Consider the following 22,797-nt stretch of genomic DNA (forward strand, 5'->3'; position numbering starts at 1 on the left):
GAATGATGCATATTATGTTGTTATAAGTATTGTCTAGTATGGTGGCTTCTTGGGCTAACTTCCTAGCCCAATGGATCAAATATTGGGCTCAATTCACATAACCAACTAGGCTTGGGTGGTCCTACCTATATGTATAGACGGATGATTTAATGGGATTTGAATCATGAGCTTCCCAAATTTTTTAAAATTCCAAATTACTCTTTCATGTTATATTATTTTAGAATAAGCATTTTATAACACTTAAAAGTAGTTTCTAAAATAAATTTTTCCTAATAATAAAAAATAATTTTACCTTTCAAAATACATATTTCATAACAGTAAAAAATAGTTTATAAAATAAGTATTTCATAACAGTAAAAAAATAATTTTCAAAATAAGTGTTTTTAACAGTAAAAAAAAATTACGGAATAAATATTACATAATAATAATAAAAAATTTAAAATAAATGTTTTATAACAAAAAAATAATTTTACCTTTTTCATAACAATAAAAAAATAACTTTTCAAATAAACGTTCCCTAATAATATAAAATAGCTATCAAAATATCATTTCATAATAATAAAAAATAACTTCCATAATACATGTTTCAATGCAACTAATTTGATAAGAAATAAAGTTTATCATCAATGCAACTGCATCACATGTTACGTTTGGTTAAAAAAGTGTTGATATATGATTCAATTTCATCCATGCATGGATCAGACTTCAAAGTTCAAATTTATTTTGATTGTTCAAGTTGTTGGAAGCCTCGAGATGACGTCTTGTTGTATGGAAATATTTTTGCCTTTGTCTTTTCGTGTTGAATGCATTGAAATATAGTCCTATTCACTAAGGCACATTAATGGTGTTTCAAGCTAATACGTACTCCCGAATAGTTACTAGAGGTGTTGATTCACTCTGTGCTGTATAAAACTGTTTACACATCAGTGTACTTAGGCAAAAGTTAGTATGTTATCAATATATATTATTTCACAGATTGAGAAAAGTTATTTTAAAAAAGAATCTGTTAGTTTAACTTTTGGAGAAAAAAATTATTATTATCGAGGGAAAAATTATATATTAACAGGATAAAAAATTTTACACAATTATTAAATCACAATCTGTAAATTTATTAATTTTTAATATAATTATCTTAAATTAAGTAAAACAATAATATATAATTAAATGAGTATATAAAAAAGTTATATAAACATTAAATTCTTATTATTTGAGGGGCAGGTACAGGGTGGTTCAGTGATCAGTGCGCGAATCAGGGAATCCGAGTAGTAATAGTACTTTCAATTTCCATGTGCTATCAGTTATGTCATGTGTAACCAGGGCTACAAAGCTAAGGTACAACGTGGGCAATAATAAAACAAAGCACATTAACAGGCCTGATTCAAAATTCAATAGTTCTTCCTTTAATTTAATCAAATCTGAATACATCTATATATAAGATAATATTTTTATTTGATGTATTTTTAACAAGTGACATTAGGAAAATTATAAGAAAAAAAATTGCTTATGTGCAATAAAACTAACTCTATTGCAGAACTTCCATTTGACGTGTTTTCTATGAAATCCGGCCCCCACTCTTTCTCTGTACTTGTATTATGGTCGTCAACTGTATGAACAACAGATTTGACCTTGTCCTAGTTTGTATTCTTTTCATGTGCTCAACCGTGTTCCTGTGTTTGTACATACTAATACTACTTTGTAATTACAAATAAGACATACAAGTTAATAAACTCCTTTCGTGTTATTCAAGGTATATATATGACTACAATCACCAATTAACTACTCTTTAATTTATAATTATAATTATAATTATTATTCCATACACCTATAAAAGAGTGACATTAAATTAATTAATTTTATAAGCAGAGATTACTTACTAGTCAAGGTTTCATCCTTACCATTTTCGTTCATTTAACGGAAAAAGTTATATTTCAGCGTTAAATTAAAGGCTAAATATTAAATATTTTATTTTAATTTATAAATTTTTATAATTCAAAAAAAATAATAACTTTTGACTCCTTACAGATGTAAAATAGAGTTTATAAAATTAACTAAATAAAATAAAAGATTATGAATTTAATTCTATCAAGATTTTTTATTTTTCATTTTATTTAAATTCTAAATTAAATAAAAAGATTTGAAACATAGAAATAGAAGTCGCAATACTCGTAATTAATGGAGTACTATATGATAATTGGATGGAGATGAAAACAAGTTCACTAATTTTTAACATCTAAATGACAAATACCCAAACGGAGGCGAACTAAAGTTGGGTTCTCTGCTCTTTTTTTCTTTTTATACATATACAGAAATTAATGGTAACTAAGGAATTGATAGTACGTAGTTGATGAATTAATCACGGTTGAAACAGCTTATCACCACATTTGCATTTCCATGAAAGGAGATAATATGTATCATCGTCCCCACGAGAAGACACTTTGAAACCCTTCCTCTTTTGGTGATTTGGAACGACCAGAGTAGCCATGCATGGCCTACAACTCTTGCACTTATTCACACAAGCAGGTGGCTTTGACCCTATCACCATTTTTCTTTGCTCCAAACCCTCCCTTGTCTCCACCATCACTGATCCACCTACACAACACAACCAAAACAAAAAAGTACGGTTCATTAAAACTTAAAAGGGTACCCTATAGATACAAGAGGGTTAACTATTAAGCATGGCAGCTAGACCAAAGAGAAAGAGATGAGAAGCACAGAAAAAAGAATAAAAAGAAAAATATTTAAATATAAGGGAGAAGAGACTAATTTAAAAACTAAAAAAGGAAAAACCATATATATGTGAAAGACCTAGCTAGCTATTTGGATATGTAAATTGTAACTCAACAGAAGATTGAAACAGTTTAACTTAAATAGGGTATGAGGGTGGTGGAGGCTTTTTTACCAGATTTGGAAGGTAGAAAGGAGAGGAAAAAGACGAAAAGCACAGTGATTGGAAGTTTGAGACCATGTAGAGGATAGGATCTAGCAGCAGGTGGAGCCATCAATGGGTCTAGGAAGGAACTTTGACGTGTGTTGGTATTTGATACAATTGGCCACAGTGAATGAAGAAGTGTTGAGAAAGAAAGAATGGGGAAGCTAGCATGCGAAGAAGCAGTGAAAGTGACTGGGTATATGTTATTATGGTGTAGTGTATGAAATTATAGTATTATTGTTGTGATGGAAAAGAAGACATTTAAATGTGTTGGACAAAGTTGAGGGATGTTTCCTATGGGAGAGACAGTTCGCCAATGAAAATGAAATTCACATAGTGGGAGTGGGTTGCTTCGCGGTCTTTTTGGGAATTTGGGGAACAGAATTTGGATTCATAGTAAATATTTGACTGACTGAGGTGAACAAATTAAAACGATCGAATATGACCCCCACTCCTTGGATTGATCACAGGTTCTACTGTTGGCCATCAATTTACCTACCTGCCCTCAAATTAATTTTCATTCTGTGTTTTATATGGTTGATGAATTAGGAATTATCTTAAATAATATAATTTTTATAATAATTATTAAAAACTTAATAAAATTTATTATGTACAACAATTTACATTATAAAAGAGTGTCAATAGCCTACATGGCCCAATCTAGTAATAAAAATTGGAATAGATGCAGCATTAAAATTTAAATTCATTCCTTATTATTATCATGGTACATAAAAGATGACATCACATGATAAGAGAGAATCTTTTTTTCACCTTAATGTAGAAACTTGTGTAAATTCTATGCTTAATTAACTATAATTAAAAAGAAATGTGATACCAATTAATTCGACTCAAAATACGATTTCCTTCTAGATCTGACAGGATGTTAAGATCTACTGTTGCTGCTGACATGGTAAGCTTTGCAGGCTTAAAGTTTGCTTAATATGGGATAGGGTTAGTATCCATATTCAGTTTTTACACCACACTTTGCTGATGAAGCAACTTTTTCAGTGTCTTGAACAAACCAAAGAAAATTCAACAACTTTTGAAAACAGCAACCTCCCTTTCCCGAAGAAAGAAACTGGTCTGGACTGTTGCAGAATAGTGATGCATGGTAATCGTGAAGGCAGCGTTGTTTTTTTCCTTCCAAGACACATTCGTAAACGAATTTAGTTATTTGTATATTGACTTATGTATAGTGTTGACTCTGCCAAGTACTCACTGACACTCTTTATTATTGTATTTGAGACGTATATTAGTACTATATATGTAGTTGATAAGTGAATTAATTTTCAAAATTAAAGATAAGTCGTGACTTAATAATAAATGATAGTACTATTATACTTAAAAAATGTTCAAAATAATACGTTAATGACATCTGAATTATTGTTTAGTATTTTACATTCGGCGTTAGTAAATAGTAGTATTCCAAATAATTGGATTCCCCAGAAGAAAACTCCTTTTCTTTTTACTTCTGCACACATAGAGTTGGTAGTAGACAAGTAGCGCGGTTTAAGCATCAGCTTGTTCACGAATTATTTGATCCCAGTACATGATTATCTCACTTAGGGGATGTTTGGCTGTGAGGAGAAAAAAGAAGAAAAATTAAAAATAAGAAGACAATAGAAATTATTTGGTTATAGAAAAATACGTGAGAATAAAATGAAATTTTTGAATTAAAATTAATTGATAAGTAATAAATAATAGAAAAAAAATATTGGAGTTGAATAAATGATCATTTTAATCTTTTTAAAACAACACATTTAAATCACATAGCATTATAAGGAAAAGTAATTACACATTAAAAAATTTCCTCAAATCTCCTTGTATGAGAGAGAAAAAAGAAAATTGTGGATGCTATTTAATTTTTAAAAAATTTGTGCACATAACTTCAATTAAATCACTGCAATTTGCATCTTTCATTCTTCTTCTGCCCTTTCTTTCCTCCTCTCACTCATTCATCTGCAATCAAACGAACGCTTAAATTGTTTTAATCACACATTTACCTGAATTTTAACTACTAATGCAAATTATATAGTGATATACCAACTCGTTGGTACAGTAAAATGCAAACAAATTATGATGTCCTATGTAATTGTGAGTATGTGTTCATGCTTAAGTTAGTCTATACGACTAATACTATCCCTGGAACAGAATAAGACTGAAATTTAATTATGATGTACTATTATTAATTTGCGCTAATGGTAAAATTTGAAGACTTTTTATCCCAAGAGATGGGAGCAGGAGCAAGTACACTCACACAAGGCGGTGGGGGAATCCAACGGCCAGGAGTGAATACCACTATGGCTAGTCCTTATATGAACGGTACGTGTTGTTTTGGGCCCCACAAAGCTGATGGTGCACTGTTCAGATCAACATAATCACGTCATTGCATCACCCTACACTTCTTTCTCCTCCTCTTTTCATTCTACCACTACACTACCTAATGTGCCATTCTTTTATTTTATTTTTTTTTGGTTGGAGAGAGAATTACTTTTTTGGCATAGAAAATGTAAGTTGAGTTTTTGAAAGCTGACCATGGATATGATATATCCCAAGATTTATTAAACATTTATATAGGTATTTATGCTTCATTTAATTTCCATTCTTGTGGCATTTCATTTTTTTTCTTTTCTTTTACTGTTCATCTTTGTGCTTGTAAGCATTATGTTACTCTCCTTCGACACTAACACGGGCCTTGGTAGTTGGTACATCTTTCCTTTACCGTCGCGACCTAGACGTTGGAGAAAGTGGGCCGCTGGGCTCAATTGAACACATTCCGGATTTCGAGGCTGCGCTCCACCTTGATGGGTCCATTCTTCAGAAAGCCTGTGAAAAGGAGATTTTTTACTTTTAGTAGATGAAAAGGGTGTTTGAACATTCATGTTGTTGGACTGTAAAAAAATCATGTGGCCCCGGAAAAAAAATTGAAAAAATAAATTCCATTTAACACTAATGTTTTGTTCAAGAAAGAAAAGTAAAAAAGAAGAAAAAATAATTGATATTTTGATTCTTTGGTAAAGTAGAAAAGATAAAAATTTATTTCTCCCATTTGATTGAATTAAAGAAAAGAAAAATATATATGTAGAAATATAATCTCTAAATAAAATGAGTTGTGGTATTTAAAGATTTTGTTCAAATAAATGTGTTAAAAGTATTTTAGAAAGAGTGTGTTAGAAAACTATAATCTCTAAATAAAAAATATATATGTGAAACAATCCATAATTTTTTTAATTTATAATAAATTTCAATCAAAATAGTATTTTTAAAAATATATTTAATAAGTTTTAACTAATAAAAAAGTGTGTATTGGTAGCATTTCTCCTTCTCATATTTAAAAAGTACACAACGTGATTGTGAAAATGAACCAACTTTCTTCATTAGTCCAAGCCCAAGCGTGCTCACACAGGTACTTCAAAACAATGTCCCACTGGGCTCTAGTGCCATTGGCAATATAAATCGATAATGTTATTCTAATTTCTCTATTCTTTAAACAGAAAACTTGTATACTTTGGTTGTTTTGTGATAAAATTACAAAGATAAAAAAATAGAATATTTTTTTTAATATGATAAAAATATGAGAGAAAATAAAGATTAAAATAAAATAAAATTCTCTGGATAAAAAGTATGGAAAAATACTCTTCTTAAATATACCATTTTGTCTCCAATCATGGTAATAATGAACTATTTAACAAATAACTGAAATATGTTCAAAAATTAGAAATTTAAATAATAAAATGCAAATACTTTAACGAAATAAAATATTCATTTAAGAGTATATTCAAATATTAACAAAATTAAAAATTAAAGAAATAATGCTACTAGAATTACTGTCCAGTTTCCAATAAGACGATTCTAAAGGTAAAATATAACCGAATCCTTTTTTTTAGGGAAAGCTTGTAATAAGCCAACCTTAGAAGGTGATTCCTATGAATTTGAGGAGAAAATTTTATCAGTATGCATTTATGAAATCAGACACACGTATATTTATCAAAGCATCAACAGAAAAAGATAAGATATTGGAACTATTAATTCCAACTGAAAAATTTCACAGAAACAGGTTTGAAGTTTTATTTGTTTCCTTAGATTATGTCAAGAAACCACAAAGAGTTCAAAAAATCACCACACTCCTATAAATAAAATCCCCCACATCATTCTACTGTGACTTGTTTGACATCCTTTTTGGGCTTCTCAGTCCTAGGAATGGTTACAGTTAGGACACCATCTTTCAACTCTGCCTTAATGTCATCAGCCTTGGCATCATCAGGCAAAAGCAGGCTTGTGTTATAGTATCCATAGCTACTTGTTGATGACCAATGCTCATCATCATCTTTCTCTTCCTTGTGCTCTCCCTTTATTGTCAGCACCCCATCATCAATAGTGATCTTCACGTCCTCTTTGGTCATCAACAACCTGTTTGTAATGCTCATCCTTCTCTTTCATACCTCCACTCAGAGACCAAGGTCTCAGATTCATGTTCTCAAACAACCTGTTGATGTTCTCACTTGCCTGCATCAGTGCACTCCCAAGCCCCCAAGGAAAGAATTCTAACAACCAAACACTAAATGTAAGCTTCTCTTTCATTTCATAACAAAAACTTTACAACTCGGACAATCACTAGCACTTTTATGATCAATTCATGACTTCTTATCTTTTAATGTAACTTTTTCTTAAGTTAGATTCAAATCCAAATATCTAAATCCAGTCAGTTATCAATTTTTAAAAATGAATCTAATTGGCATGCATTTTTAACATAGAAGTTTAGTGACAATTTGTAATTAAAAGACAACATTTACACTTTTAATGCATGTATTATTTGTTCTTAAAAGATTTGAAGATTAGTTCCTCGGACTTACACCAAATTAAAAATACAAATAAATAAATGTTTCTCGAATGTGTACGACTTCTACTTATAGATTGATGACAAACTCTCTACTGTCTAGTATTGGGTTTTTAATGTTATGAGGATGATTACCTCATTTGCAACCTCTAGCAATGAGTAACAAAGCATGGAGGGAAGTGACGATCATCGTTTCTCCAAACCCATCTTCTGCCCCTCCTCCTGGGAAACACCCTATTAGACTTTTTCCCTTCGGTGACAGCAACTTCAGTGCACTACCAAACCTTTTGACCAATTCATTGTTCCACCTCTGCTTCTGCACATTGCCAATCAAGGAAGAGGAAGCACACACCCTTTTCTGCAAGTTCTTCAAAGCCATATGATGTTGAACCATTGCTTGTTTCTCTTTGTCTTTTGCTTTTGCTGATAGTTTTGAAAGGAACTGAGACAGCTTCAATATATATACATTGGGTAATAGGTGTTGGTTATTTCGCTTTGGATGCTTGGAGAAGTGTCCAATAGATTCTAGGATGTTAAGGACACGTCACAAAATCGATGCACATGTAATTTAATTTGAGATGAATGGAGAGTTCTCGTTCTTCCCCAGACATGACATGATACACAAGAGTGTTCCAGAGGAAAGAACAATACACGTAGCTGTGAGAATCTTACGGTGGGTTTGGTAGGAAAGAAAATGAGAAGATAAAAAATATGGACTTATGAAATATTTTTCTTTTATTTGAAGAAAAAATTAAACGGAAATGAAAGAAAAAATTGAGTTGTCAAAATAAAAATTCAAATTTCTTCCTTCTTTTATTTTCTTTTTAATTTAATTTTTTATTTTCCTTCCCTCTAAGTAAATGGGCCATAATGTCTCACTTCTTTTCACTCTTGTCGTGGGGCCCATTCTGGCCTTGAAGAATAAACGTTCCGGTCCAGAAATTAATTAAAGACAAATGCTAATTCAAAATGACTAACCGTGAAACTAAAGTTAAACAACCCACTTCCATTAAGAAAAAACATTCAATGTTGGACCAAAAAAAATAAACGACAAATCATTGACAATTATTAAGATCAAGATAAAGATCCACCAATGCACGGGTGATTTTTAAAACTTAAAGCTTGATGGATATGACACCAAATCAGAAACTATATCTCAGTTACTGACTATTTATACAACATAATTTCGGTCTAATTTCACGGAAAGGCAGAGCAAATGAAAGTTGCTGTCAACGAAGGCAAGAGTTTTCCAAAAACTTGCCTCTTGAGATAGTAGAGGCAGCCAAGGTAATCGATTAAATAAAGTATAATACAGTTATCTCATGTTTCCGAGAGAAATTTTCCTCATATTCATAGGCATGTGACAACTGATATACAAACTGCAGTATATGCCCAATAGTTCTTCCTACAAGCAAGAACTAGAATTATTTTCAGCACTTCCTCAAGCTTCAACATCTCAGTCGTATAGGCCATCCTGCTCCCATATGTCCACAAGAAAATCTACCATTTCCTATAAGTATAGGTATAAGAATATCATCAGATCATTATTTTTTACAAAAAAAAAATAAAAATGCCTGCATGACAGTTGTTTAGAAATAGATGCTTACAGCAAGAGGGATAGGCTGATGGAATGGCTTGTTGCTCCCAAGTAAACTTTCATATGTTGCATTCCAACTGCAAAGCCAAAAAAATTTGGCAACGCACAGACAATAAGTTCTGACAAGATGGTGGGGGGAGAACAAATTCATAATTACTGACAGAAAGAAATTCATCGGCCACATATGGAAATCTTATTGCCCAATTTGAATAGTTTTGCTATGCACCATACCAACATGAAAGAACTTAGCATGCCAGAACTGACAAAGACTAAAATTCAAATGTAAGCTAAGCTCCTTATGAGTTTTGACATGGCAATCATTATAATGTAGCAGCGAGGACATAGCTGCACCATGGATTTCAACTCACACCAGTCATTCACACATTTTTTTCTTTCAAGGCTACAACTAGCATTCTAAATTTCTAATTATTAGCTATGAGCTTTAGTATAGAATAAATTGATTTTTCCCCCATCTGTGACAGGGTGGAAAAGCTGACTCCTTCCAAATGTACAACAGTATAACCACAATCACAATGTCAACTTGTATATAAAACTCACACAAGGAAAAAGAACAAAAACTTATAGAAAAATGGATTTGCAAGAAACCTAACACAAACAAAATTGCAATTACAAAAAATTAAGAAGCTGCTAATAAATTAATCCAACAATGTAAGTTACTTCAATTTAGGTTCTCGTAATTGTTGTGTTCGGTTCTCGAGCTTTTTATTTCCAACCCATCGTTGCCGAGTCTGATTCCAAAGAATTACACCTGCAACCAAAAATATTTAGTGTGCAGCCCAGAAGAAAAGTATATGGACAGTGCTAGTCAAACCTAAAGAACATACTTATTTGATAATTCAATACAGACCAAATCAAACCACTATGTCACTCAAACCACATTTCTTAAATGAGCTGCGACATGCAACAGATATATGTTGCCATAGTACACCAAAAATGGTAAGGCCCTATGAAGGAAATAGGGTGGTGTAAAAGTAACTACATTACAATGACATCAGCTTAAGGTTATCAATTTATCATTATATAACCCCACCATGAACAAAAACAAACCCCATAAGTCTTGTTTAAAATAGAGTTTGTTAACCCACCAATAGACAGCGGATGCTTTCAGCTACCACTGTGCAAGGATATACCATTTCTTTCTATCATTTCAGTTTATTTACAAGAAAAGCAATTCAAACCATGAAATGCTAATTTAGTCAAATATCTGCACAACGAAGGCGATGAATAATACCGTGATTTACAAATTCAGTGGGGTTGGTGCTGCTTTTGGAAGAACCAGCATGAAGAACCACAGCTTGGTTTGTTAGACTGGCTGAAGAGATGCTCCCCTGTGACTGGACAGCGCTGTTGTCCATATCATGCGTGCTAGTGGTCCAAAAATCCTCTGATGAACTTGGTTTCCTCACTCCGTTACCTTGTGTTGCCAACCCTTTCGATGGCACATCCACAGTAGCACTCAGTGTAGGCCTTTTATAGCATCCAACACAACCACTGCTCTGTTACAATAGCATTAATTTCGGTTATGCACCACATTATAATCATACGATCGTCTAAAACAGCCACCATAATTCAGACACTTCAATTTAATAGCCACAAAATGCAACTTTTTTGGTAAGAGACCACAGATATTCTACACTAGAGGTAATCCTGCTTGAGTCGGACACAAAATTCAAATTGATTTACAGAAACTGCAATCCCAGTCTCTTTAATTCAGAAAATTGAAAATTCTAAGGTAATTGATTGACAAATTCAACCCAAAAACATATAACCCGTAACCTATCTTAAAACCTTTTCATCAATTTTCTAGACAACGGTGTAAATCAAGAGAGATAAAGGAATAACTTTAAGGGTCATCATCCTAGCACATGATTATCAATCAATATAGGGAAAAACACAGATACCCATAGAAGTGTAAAAGCTAATTGAAGGTAAAAGGGAAAAAAAGGAGTCAACTTTTTTTTTCCAGCTATGGTTGGAATCAGAAAACATACCCCATATGCATGCAATGTCTGAAACACCCCCAAAAGCCTGATTAGATTAGATCTGTCACGAGGAATTTGAAGAAAAACGAAGAAGACTAAACCGATTCAGAGCAATCCTAAGAATTCAATCAAAACGCAGAGATTAAAGAAAAAAATTAAGAGAGAGAGAGAGTGCATAAAAAAAAAAGGAAGAAATAAAAAGAGAACCTTTGAGTTTGATAGCCCTCCCTTCTGATGTGCAAACACACAGATGGGATTGCTTTTGGATTCTTCTTCGTCTTCTTCCTCTTCTCTTCCCTTCTCTCAAAATTGAAAGAAAAAAAAGAGTTAATAACGCAAGGGTGGATTATTTTAAGCAACAATATTTTAATAAATCTATCGTGTTGTTTAATAAATTTATAAATTTAAAATACAATTTAGTTTTAGTTAAATATTACTTCAAGAGAAATTAAATTAAAATGATAATAATAAGGATATATTGATTACATTAAACAATATATTTTTCATTTTTAATTCTTTAAACGTTGTCGTGAAAAAATTATTTGTAAAAAGTGTTTAACGAATGATAAATAAATGGTTAATGATAATGGAAATATCAAAATTAAAGCAAGAACTTTGTTGGTTGGTGCCAAATGGTTTTCGTCAAATTGCTAGAATAATATATGACTTTTATATGTATATGAAAGAAGAAGAAAAAATCAGGAAGTGATTACAGTGAGATAAAGATTGAAAATCGTGAGGTGAAAGTAGAAAAAATGACAGATAAAAGAAGTTACCATCTCATTTCTCTACTAATATCATTTTCCTTAGACCATCTTAAATTTGGGGAGTGCTTTTCTCACGAGTTAAAATTAAACAACTCAAGTAAAGATATTATTCAATTAGAAAGTAGTAACTGCAAATGTTACAATACTAAATAGAACAAATGTTGTTCCTAAGTTATTTTATACATATAAAGAAAATAATAATAATAAATAAAAAAGAATAACAATTTTACAAAATTAATCTTATTATTATTAATTTATTTTAATTTTTATAACTCCTATCATTAATATTGAGGGATATGAGTAGGAAAAAAATAATGAAAAATGTTAACCAATGTCTTTTATTAGTTAAGAGATTAAAAGAATAAATATTTTTATTGGAATATACAAAATTATGTTGCTCCTGAGTTATTTTATGTTTTACTGTGATTTTCATTAACCAATGTCCTAAGAGTACTGGGTAATAAGACTAAAAAATATTAATATTACATTAAAAAATTAAAAATAATTTTTTGAGATAATTTTTTACACAATAATTATTATGAGATGGAAGAGTACATGAAAAAAATGAAAATTGGAAATCATTAAAATGGAATAAGAGACTACACAAAAAGAAAATATATTGTTTCAAGTTCGCCTTTGTATTAAACTAGCATAGTACCCGTGGCTTCGCTTGGGTTGCACATGTCCTATAAATGTTTTATATGATTGATCTAAAACCAACTAAATAAGATAAGACAGTTTTGTTGCAAGAATACAAAATAATAATAGAGTCGGTAGTTTCCACAAAAATACAAAAGTTGCCTGTTTTTACTAAAACATATTTGAATTACAACTAATGGATGAAATATGTATAGTGAAGAAAATATATTGACAAAGTGCTTATGCTACATCGAATTTCTCTGTTTTATACCAAAACAAATCCTTGCTGCTTTAGTCAAAATTCAAAGTTGTTCAACTGCATGAAAATCTGCATTAGAATCAAGAGTTAGATAATTGAATTAGTCATGTATAAGTTGACATTGTTTGCAATGTACAAAAAAATAATTAATGACTAACCATAAGTTTTCAAACACTTCTTTAAAAATCATATTTGTTGTTTTGTTTATAGGTTTTTCATCATTATCATGGATTAAGATCTTCAATCCTTCCTTTCTTTGGACTCTAGAAAATACTACATATAACTGTCCATGACTAAAACTGGTTTAGGCAAATATAAATCTATATTATGTAATGATTGACCTTGAGATTTGTTAATAGTCATAGCATATGATACAATAAGTGGAAATTGTCTACGGACAAGTTTGAAAGGCCAAAGTGATTGTAATGAAGTTGATGACATCCAAGGAATGTAAACTAAATTGCCAATGTTTTATCCAAAAATAATCTTCGCTTCAATAATATGATCAACAGCCAACCTATATCAGCATTGTAACAGAACCTATCTTCAACAAATAGTGTAGAAGATTGTGACATTTGTGTTAACTTCTCACTATAACATACAACATTGCTCTCACTTACATTCAAGTTGAAAAATGTGTCTATAATCAATAATTCGTATTCATGATTCATTTTTTATGACATAAAACAACCAAAATATACATATTTTTGAAGTCAGTTATCTCATATATATTTTCATTAATCAGAAGTTTGGAATCATACATGGAGTTTTGTATTGTAAGTTCATATTTTCTTGCAAAAAATATAACTTCATATAAGATTCCATATGAGGTGAAAGCTCCTCAATTAATGTATACAAAGATTAATATTAATAATAAAATAGTTTAAATGCAACACAAAGTCTAACCTTTTGGTTATTTGATTTTGACCAAATGTAGCAGCATTACAACTAGTCCAATTTCATGACTATCTAGATAAGATTTCAGTCTTTGAGCATATGTCTCCAACAAAGTACATGTCACATTAGTATCCATACAAAAACACTGACATTTTCAACAAATAATTTTACATGGATATTGTTTTCATATAACATTATAATGCATCAATTTATATGGCTTATGCACACTTTGTCCTTAAGAATAAAAATGACTTTCTTGTGCTTACTATCAACATCCCATTGTACAATTTCAGCACCAATCACATCTTGCAAAAGAAAATTAAAATTTATCACACTTTGTCCATTAAAATAGTTAAATATTAAAATTAAAAAATGCAAGATTATAATAACCTATTAGGTAGTCAAGAAAAGTTGTTTCGATGAGTATGTCATCAAAAGCAGTGAAATTATAAACATGGTTAGGTTAGGTATTTCCAGCATATCTTGTTGTGTCACTCTGGTAGCTTTCACGAAAGCCAACCTGTACTCATGATTTGTTTACTAACCTCTATTAGCATTGACTTCAAAGTTTTCCATAATATAACAACTTCCTTCTTTTAGTTCATCTTGCCATTTTTCATAGTCTACATTCTTCACAGCAATAATTTTATCTCCCTACATGAATAAGAATGCTAGCTCTCACCCACAGACGACACTATCGACAAACCCAGACAAAATTATACATTATATACTCGACTAAAGATTACCTCTCTATCCATGAGAATCATTTCAAGTGTGGGTTTCGGAGACCCATTAAGAATCCAAATGTTTATAATCATTATTGTCACTTTCCATGTTTCTTGGGAGCATTAATTAAATTAATGGGTTGTGGTTGGCATGACATTGTGTTCTTATAAGCACTGCATAAACAAAAAATAAAACAACACTTAACTCAGTAGGAACAAAACTCTTCAAAATATACAAACTATCATGTTCAATGCTCTTATTAAACAAAATACTACAAACCCTAATTAAACAGAATCTCATCAAACATTAAGTGTTGAAAAAACAAATCTTTTATTTGTTGTTGTCTTGAAATGAGGCTAGCAACTTCTGTCTTCTCCCTCCCTTTTGCTACACTGAGATCTTCTATATTTTACACTAATACTCTATATCAGTCATTATTTATTTATTTGTGTTAAAGAAGATAAAAATGAAAATCAAAAGAAAATGTTTTTTTAAAAGAAAATAAATGTTGTTAGAGAAAATGGTACCATATATAATCTGTGAGAAAAAAAAATATCAAACATGGACTAAAATTAACATTTCTTATCAATTATCAACATACATTTTTCGTCATAAAGAGTGATGAGAGGAGTGGTCGGGGAGGAGAAGAAGAGAAAATAGGAGAGGGAAAAGAAAGACCTAGACAGAGAAGAAGTAGAAAAGGAAAGAAGTGAAGAAAAAAAGTAATAGAAGGTTGTAAAAATGATAGATGAAAAGGGAAATAAAATGGCAAAACCTGATTTTGTTCTTTGATTTGATATTGGCCGAAAATTCAGTATGGAGATTGTAGTAGTATTCATTTTAACCGCAAAAGGGAACAATCAATTTTTTTATCTTTTGTCAAGAGAAGGTTCTCTCTCTCAATTTTTGCCGTGTAATTTTTTGGTTCATTAAAAGGAAGATATTTTTTGGTGAGAATGTAATAGAAGATCATTGGACAAAAATATGGACACGTGGAAGACCACTCCCTTATTTTATTAGAGGTGATAGATTAAGCATTGTTTCTCTCAAGGTAACATTACTGCCGATAATGTATACAATTATAACTATACTAAACAATGATTGAAGCATGTCTGATGTTAATTAATTATGGCTCATTTGAATACGTAGATATAGTTGTTCTTCTTTGTGATGTTTCCTTGGTCAAAGAGACTATTGACAAAGATACCCTGCGGTTTCAAAGATAGAAAATTCTCATCTAACGTACTGTATTAATTACTGACAAATAATAAACTAATTTCGTGAGCAATTTAAAATACTGATTTAATTGTCCACATTACAGTTCGATCTTCATTCGCTGTCGGCAACACATCCCTTCTGCTGCGTCTCCGACCACTCCGGCAACACATCACCCCTTCTAACGTACTGTATTTAATCGATTTAAGTATAAAAAGATTTTATTAAGTATTATGAGTTCAATAACATTAATATGTTTTATTTTATTTTATAAAAAAATTATTAATTTTTCAATTTTTTAGCTCTAATAAAATCATTTTAAAAAAACTTATTATAGGCTAACAACGAATTATGACTCATGAGTTTCCAATTATAGCATTCCCTTTTTTTGAGCTTATTTATTGTTCTCATTAAATTTGACAAAATCTTATTACCATGGAGGCTTGGCGGTTGTAAATACTCCGGCACTTAAATGAAAGACATAAAGGTAAGAGACAGGTATCAATATTGAGTTAGAATAAAATATCTTACCTAAAACACTTGTGATGCCTTTTATAATGATAAAATTAAATTTGTAGGCCTAGTTTTCCTAATTAGATAGTTTTAATAAGGTAAAATTTAATCTAATCTTAACTTATTTGATAATTCCATATTGAATCTATAGTGAATCTTATCTTGATCTTTCTCGTGATAATCAATAAAGATAAATTTTCCCTCTTAATTTATCTAAGTCAAATCTCATGAAATACCTATGTCACGGATTTAGTTTGAGATTGATGGTTTAGCTTTACGCAACTGTGGAGAGCGATGTGCAGTGATAATGTCGTGATGATGGTGGGAGACCTCTACCATGTGCGATTCAGAGGTCTTAGTTGTGGTGGTGAAAGGATATAAAACGAAATAGAGCGAAGCGGTTTAAGACCAAAATTCTGATGAAGATGGAGAAAATATTCGGTAGAGTAGATACACCATAATGATTTGTAAGTAATATTATTCCAAGAACTAAAAAAAAGTGTGCACCATACATAAATTTGCATACTTGATCAAGGTAGCTTGCACCAGAAAACATAGCTTCAATAAATTTATAACTTCTCTAGTTGTCTTGGTATGTTTGAACCTACAGTTGAGACAGTTGACATGATTCTAGAACTTAACCCGAAGCCCATAATCATATTAAAAATATTGAATTTGATCCAACTCAAGTCATGACATTGACTATTCTAATAATGTTTAATCTAAAAAATTAAAATAATATTGTTTTTATGTTTGACGATTATGGTGGACGGGGATTGTTGTTTTTTTATCCACAGACAGAGTTTATTATGATATTAGTTTAATAGTTTACACTGACATACAGAATACCGTCATTATGATATGAGTTTATATATTAGTTTAGTTAGTTTGCCTTTAAAAAAAAGTAGTTTATTAGTTTTTTTTTAAAAATAATGAAATGAGTTTACTAGTTTACTGTTCTAATTATTCGTATCGTGTAGGAATTTTAGGCGTTCACGTTCTAATTTCCGCAGTATAATAATGGCGTATCGTGTACGAGTTGCCACAAACATCAGTTGCATGTTGCATACTTTATTCCTTGCAAGTTACGATAACATCAACATGTTGTCCTTGTTCACGTAACACGTGTAAAAGGTTTGGAATCAAAATAATATGGTAAGGTTCGTAGTTAGATCATAGATGTACTAAAAAACCATATCAATTATAATCATTAAATATCAACCACAAATTAAAAATTTGTTATGTCAGTGTCATTTTCACCAAGTTCATAATTATTTCGACTATTATATCTTCTATGTTAATCGAAATTTAAGGTTTTTTTATGGAAGATTTAAGGCGTTTATAACATTGCATTCTCAAGTAAATTGAAAGTAATGCTTTAAAAAAGTAATAAAACGCTCAAATGAGTTGCAAAATTACGATTGACAAAAAGTCTTTGTTTATTTAAAAAAAAGTAAACGTGATTTGTTTCATAAAAAGAATAAAAAATTAGTTTTTTAAGAAAAAATAGTTTAGATAAACACATCAAAAAGTTAAAAAAACTACTTATATCATTAAAAAGTATTTTCTTAGTAAGCTAAAATAAATAGGTCCAATAGCTTTTGTTTACTTACAATAATTTGAAGCGGGTCAGATTCCCTAACACGAGATCAAGACCACTCAGAGACAATATTGGCTTGCTTTAATATGATGATAGAGTAACATTACTTTAAGTCGAGGTGTGATTCGTTATTCATAGTTGCATTATACGAACCATATGGCCAAATAAAGGTGTTCTCCTTTGTCAACGTTAGCAAATTTGTGTTGGACTACAAATGGTTGGTTACATTTACATCACTTGCATGGATTTAACCATAATACCACTCCAAAACAGTTATCTCCAACTCGTCATGCTTAAGATTGGTGAGTATGTCGAATTCCAAGCTAAGTTACGGGCTATGATTAAACACGTTGCATATTATAATAATTAAGTAACTTTACTTTGTCTCTCGAAAAAAAAGTAACTTTAATCTGGATCAAGGTGTGATTCATTATTCACCATTGCATTATTGAAACATTGAACCTAAGCGAAGTTGTTGGCATCAGTGAACACTACACTTTAGACTAAAATAAATAGTTACACAATTAGGACTAAAGCTCAATTTGAAACAATTAGGTTAAGTTTGGCCTAGCTTTATTTTGGCTTAAAGGCTATTTAAGTTAAAACTCAAAATAAAAAACTAAAAAAAATTAATCCATATAAATTTATTTTAATTATAATAAAAATGCATTTAAAAGTAATAAATAGATACACTTAAAATTTAATTTAAAAAGTGTCAAAAGTTATTTTAATTAATAAAAAATAGTTTTACAGATACTTTACTGATAGTAATTTACTATATAATATTAATTAAAAAGACAATTATTTACAAACTTTTATATCATTGTTTAGTAATATTTTAGATGATAAAAAAATAATTTATTTAAGCACAATTCAACACTGTTAATATATTAAAAAGTATTTAATACATATTTAAAATATTTAATAGATATATTTTTAATTAATAAATTTAACTTAACCATGTTAGTTACTCATTTCAATATTGTTCTTTTATTTTATGTAATGAAAATAAAATATATAAAAAATTAATATTTTTTTAAAAATTAGAAGTTCACAACAGAAAAGAAATTTAAAATAAAGTAAAATATGTGAGAATTATTTAATGAAAAACTAGTGAAGCACTCAAATTGAAAAATTAATAGAAAATAAAAAATAATATTTCAATGGAGTTGAATTCGAAGAAATATTGCATAGACTATAAATGAACTCGGAAGGGATTGGAAAATTTATCTTACTTATTATTTTAAATTGAGTTTTTTTTAGATAACATATTTTAAATAGAGCAGAAATAAAAAGAACTGTATTAACCATAAAAAAATCTCTCTTCCTAATATTTATCTTAATATATTAATTGTGTGATGGATTTAATATTTATTCAAATATCTACATGCCTCCCGTGAGCATATCTTACTTGTTTATTATTATTTTTAAGTATAATAATGGTATGAAGTTGTTTATGTCCAAGACACTAATAAATATTCATTTAAGTACTGTGAACGCAAAGTAAATATTTTTTTTGATATAATTAATTTCATATTAAACAATTAATTAGAATTTAAATCCTAAATTACTTAATTAAAAGATACAAACTATCATTGTTACTTGTTATTATTGGTGTTATAATTGCTTTTTCTTTGTGCTAGACAGAGATTTAGCCCTAAGTGCAAAAGAGAGAAGGGAGCTTGAGTACAAGAAGAACTCATTGAGTACTTTGCCACAAGGGTTAGACTATTCACCCATTAAAGCCGTACGTGACAATTACTGGCCACCCACTTGTGAGAATTGAATTCGGCAATAAGGTTGAAAATTATAATATCCCAACAGATTTTTTATACATTTCACGTGACCAACAGATTTTTTTTTTTTTTTACTTGCACACACATATATATATAATAAGTATATTACAAACTAATTTACACACAAACTAATTTTAATTTATTTAAATATTTATGAAAAAAATTATCTAAACATATCCAATATTTAGTAAGCCACTTCAATAGGTTAGTAAAATACTTTAATTATCTTTTAAACTAATTTAACCAGAGTAACATCGTCAGACTTACCTTATATGCCAAACACATCAATATGACATATAATTTGTAAGATAAATGTTAGTATTCTTAACACACTCATTAAAAAAATAAATGAAAAAATCATAAAAAATTGTTTTTGTTAAAAAATATTTAATCAACACACTTGTTTTATTTTTTTTAACCAATATTATATAATATATTATCAAATATATAAAAAAGAAAGAAAAAAACTATGAACTGAAAATATAAAATTATCATTTAATCATAAATCATCATAATTAAACTTTATAAAAAATACAGTATGCATCTTTAATACTCTCAAGAAAAACAATAAATAAAATAAAATAAAGTAGTTGAACTCTTCCTCTCAAAAAAAGTAGATGAACCCTAAACCTAATATTGCATTATATTTATGAACTACATTGGTATGGACTATGGATTCGCAGTTGTCATCCAATAATCCAAGTTAGGAGCGTTTATCTCTTACTTAACCATCTTCTTCATCTAGAAAGGAGTATTCTCGTTGACCTTTGACGCATCCCAAGTTCCAACACACAAAACTATAACAAAGCTCTCATTTTTTGTTACAATTATAAATTTAATTATTCCTCTTTTTTTTTTAATGTGGGAACATCTATGTTTTTTTGTTTGAGGCAGTGGGAACATTTATGTTTATTTGTTGTGGATTTCTAACTATTTTTAATGAATTCATAATTTTTTATACATTATTAATATTATAAAATAATTTTATATTATCATTTAATTATAAATTATTTTATATAATAAATTTATTGACTCTTATAATAAATTATCTTAAAAGTCACACAATAATATATTTTGATTGGTTAACTATGTAATACTTTACACTGATAATATATATAATCTTTAAAGTCAATATTATAAATCTAAACAAACAATAATTTATACTTTTTAATATTATATGTCTCAATCATTACTTAAGCACTTTGTTTTAATTTGTTTTTATAAATTTGTGTTGTTTAATATTTAATTTTCTCTTAAAATAAAATATTATAATTATTGTAATATTTTTCTATGATTCTCTAAAACAAATTACAACTTATATAATATATTTCATATTAACCTTATCATAGCATAATTATATCATATTCAATGCATTTTTATTTTTGTAAAGTATATTAATATACACTATTTTATATTTATTAAAATTATTATATCAATATTAATTTATTATTAGCATATGCAAATTAATATAATAATTTAACATTAAATTCATTAATATACACAAAAATATAAAATTAATATTAATAAATATAAATTAAAGTATACTTATTATTAATATAATTATGTTAATATACACAAATTTAAAAATCAAGAAATCTTTGAAGATGCATGAATGACTTTTATTTTTATTTTTTTGAGAGGAATGGATTTTATTATAATTACTGCTATATATGAATTACACACCTGTACACTTGTTTATGTCAAAAAAATAAATTCTATACTTATTGCTTATATGAAAGCCAACAAATAAATGTAAATGCTCATTACCTGTCAGATTATCCTCATATCACAATCAACCAATTAGCCAGTGTTATTTTTGTTACTATTATTTATTTATTTTTCCTTTACCATAATTGTTGGAGATTTCTAATTTCTACCTTTTTTTGTTAATATTATTTTCCCATCAACCACCAGCAATGAAGCTTCGTGAAAAGGTACATCCATTCACATTCATCCATCCCTCTCGATTCAATATTTATACGTCTCTTCCTTATTAATTATTATGGTCAACACAAGTTCTCTGCTCCTCGTTCTTCTCAAAAGACAACGTTGTAGCCTTTTTTTCATTTCTCTGTTCCCACAACATGGCTTCTTCGATCTCCCAAGGTCTCGTGTTCACCACAGCCATGGTCGTCTCCACCACTGTTCTTTACCTTGCATTCTCTGGGCAAAAGACTTCCCCGCCTTTCCAAATTCCCCCAAATTCCAGTTCTTCCCACTCCAACAAACAAATTCTTCGCTCTTGCATATATTCAGGTAAATTTTGCTACACTTCCTGTTATTTTTTTGGTTCGAATATTTTTCTGTTTTATAGTCTTAAACATGTAACTTTGTTAAAAACTTGGATTTTTCTTTTGTTATTTATAATAATACTGTAAAAGATACCTATGTGGTTTTTAAAAAAATGTTTTTTTGATTCACCAAACTTTGTTGAGGGAGTTTTTTTGAGCCGTGGTATTCAATTTTGCAGAGGAGAAGAAACGGGAAATGAAGAAGAATAAGAAGAAAGTGAAATTTGCGGAAAATGTGATGGTGAAGTTAGTAGAAAGAAATAGTAAGGTAAAAAACAGAGAAGAACAGGGGAGGCAATACAGAGTATCATTATCAAGCAGCGAGTGCAGAAATGAAATTCCAGAAAAACGTGAAATGCCAGCGAACCGAATTGCTCTGTATAATGGGATTTTGAAGGATCGGGTGCATAGGATGGCGTGCTGTCACTAATCACCCTATGCTTCTTCTTCATTGCAAGCTCTTTCATCTTCCTTCTTCTTTTTTTCTTCTTCAAAGAAATCAATTTTACTGTTGTTATAGCAACCTGAGAGAATAGATAATTTCATGACAAAAAAAATCTGGCGTGCAAGACTATTAATGTTTGTACATATTTATCAACAAGGGTTTAATGACTATTTTTTATTATTGTACATGACAAATTTAAAAAGATTAAATATGTCTGGAGTCCCATGTAAATTTAAAAGATATTAATTTGATGCTTATAAAACTTCTCTTAACTTGGTTATTG

General features: G+C 29.6%; 3 protein-coding genes and 1 pseudogene across 7 annotated transcripts; 1 reads left to right on the forward strand and 3 right to left on the reverse strand.

Annotated features, from left to right (window-relative positions):
• Nucleotides 1–2,168: 2,168 nt before the first annotated feature.
• LOC102664177 (EPIDERMAL PATTERNING FACTOR-like protein 8) lies at nucleotides 2,169–3,299 on the reverse strand. The gene is made up of 2 exons (XM_006583062.4): nucleotides 2,900–3,299; nucleotides 2,169–2,589 (listed from the first exon to the last, which is right to left on the reverse strand). The coding sequence occupies exons 1-2, from the start codon at nucleotides 2,997–2,999 to the stop codon at nucleotides 2,354–2,356; spliced, it is 336 nt and encodes a 111-aa protein (XP_006583125.1). The 5' UTR covers nucleotides 3,000–3,299; the 3' UTR covers nucleotides 2,169–2,353.
• Nucleotides 3,300–6,972: 3,673 nt separating this feature from the next.
• LOC100789578 (26.5 kDa heat shock protein, mitochondrial-like) lies at nucleotides 6,973–8,919 on the reverse strand (annotated as a pseudogene).
• A 92-nt stretch (nucleotides 8,920–9,011) lies between these two features.
• LOC547651 (uncharacterized) lies at nucleotides 9,012–11,726 on the reverse strand. Of its 5 annotated transcripts, none has more exons than XM_006582891.3 (6): nucleotides 11,574–11,726; nucleotides 11,376–11,482; nucleotides 10,616–10,880; nucleotides 10,042–10,132; nucleotides 9,374–9,440; nucleotides 9,012–9,276 (listed from the first exon to the last, which is right to left on the reverse strand). In XM_006582891.3, exons 3-6 carry the CDS (start codon nucleotides 10,737–10,739, stop codon nucleotides 9,223–9,225), a joined length of 336 nt encoding a protein of 111 aa, XP_006582954.1. In that variant the 5' UTR covers nucleotides 10,740–10,880; nucleotides 11,376–11,482; nucleotides 11,574–11,726; the 3' UTR covers nucleotides 9,012–9,222. The 5 variants fall into 5 exon arrangements, with proteins under 5 accessions (XP_006582954.1, XP_006582957.1, XP_006582956.1 ...); XM_006582894.3 differs by having other exon boundaries at nucleotides 11,376–11,427; nucleotides 11,574–11,721; NM_001248984.1 differs by having other exon boundaries at nucleotides 9,018–9,276; nucleotides 10,616–10,875; nucleotides 11,574–11,677.
• Nucleotides 11,727–21,780: 10,054 nt separating this feature from the next.
• Nucleotides 21,781–22,745, forward strand: LOC100305620 (hypothetical protein). The gene is made up of 2 exons (NM_001349629.1): nucleotides 21,781–22,034; nucleotides 22,249–22,745. The coding sequence occupies exons 1-2, from the start codon at nucleotides 21,863–21,865 to the stop codon at nucleotides 22,497–22,499; spliced, it is 423 nt and encodes a 140-aa protein (NP_001336558.1). The 5' UTR covers nucleotides 21,781–21,862; the 3' UTR covers nucleotides 22,500–22,745.
• The last annotated feature ends 52 nt before the right edge of the window (nucleotides 22,746–22,797 follow it).

This window comes from Glycine max, chromosome 7 (assembly GCF_000004515.6).
Source record: "Glycine max cultivar Williams 82 chromosome 7, Glycine_max_v4.0, whole genome shotgun sequence".
In the NCBI taxonomy this organism is placed as follows: Eukaryota; Viridiplantae; Streptophyta; class Magnoliopsida; order Fabales; family Fabaceae; genus Glycine; species Glycine max.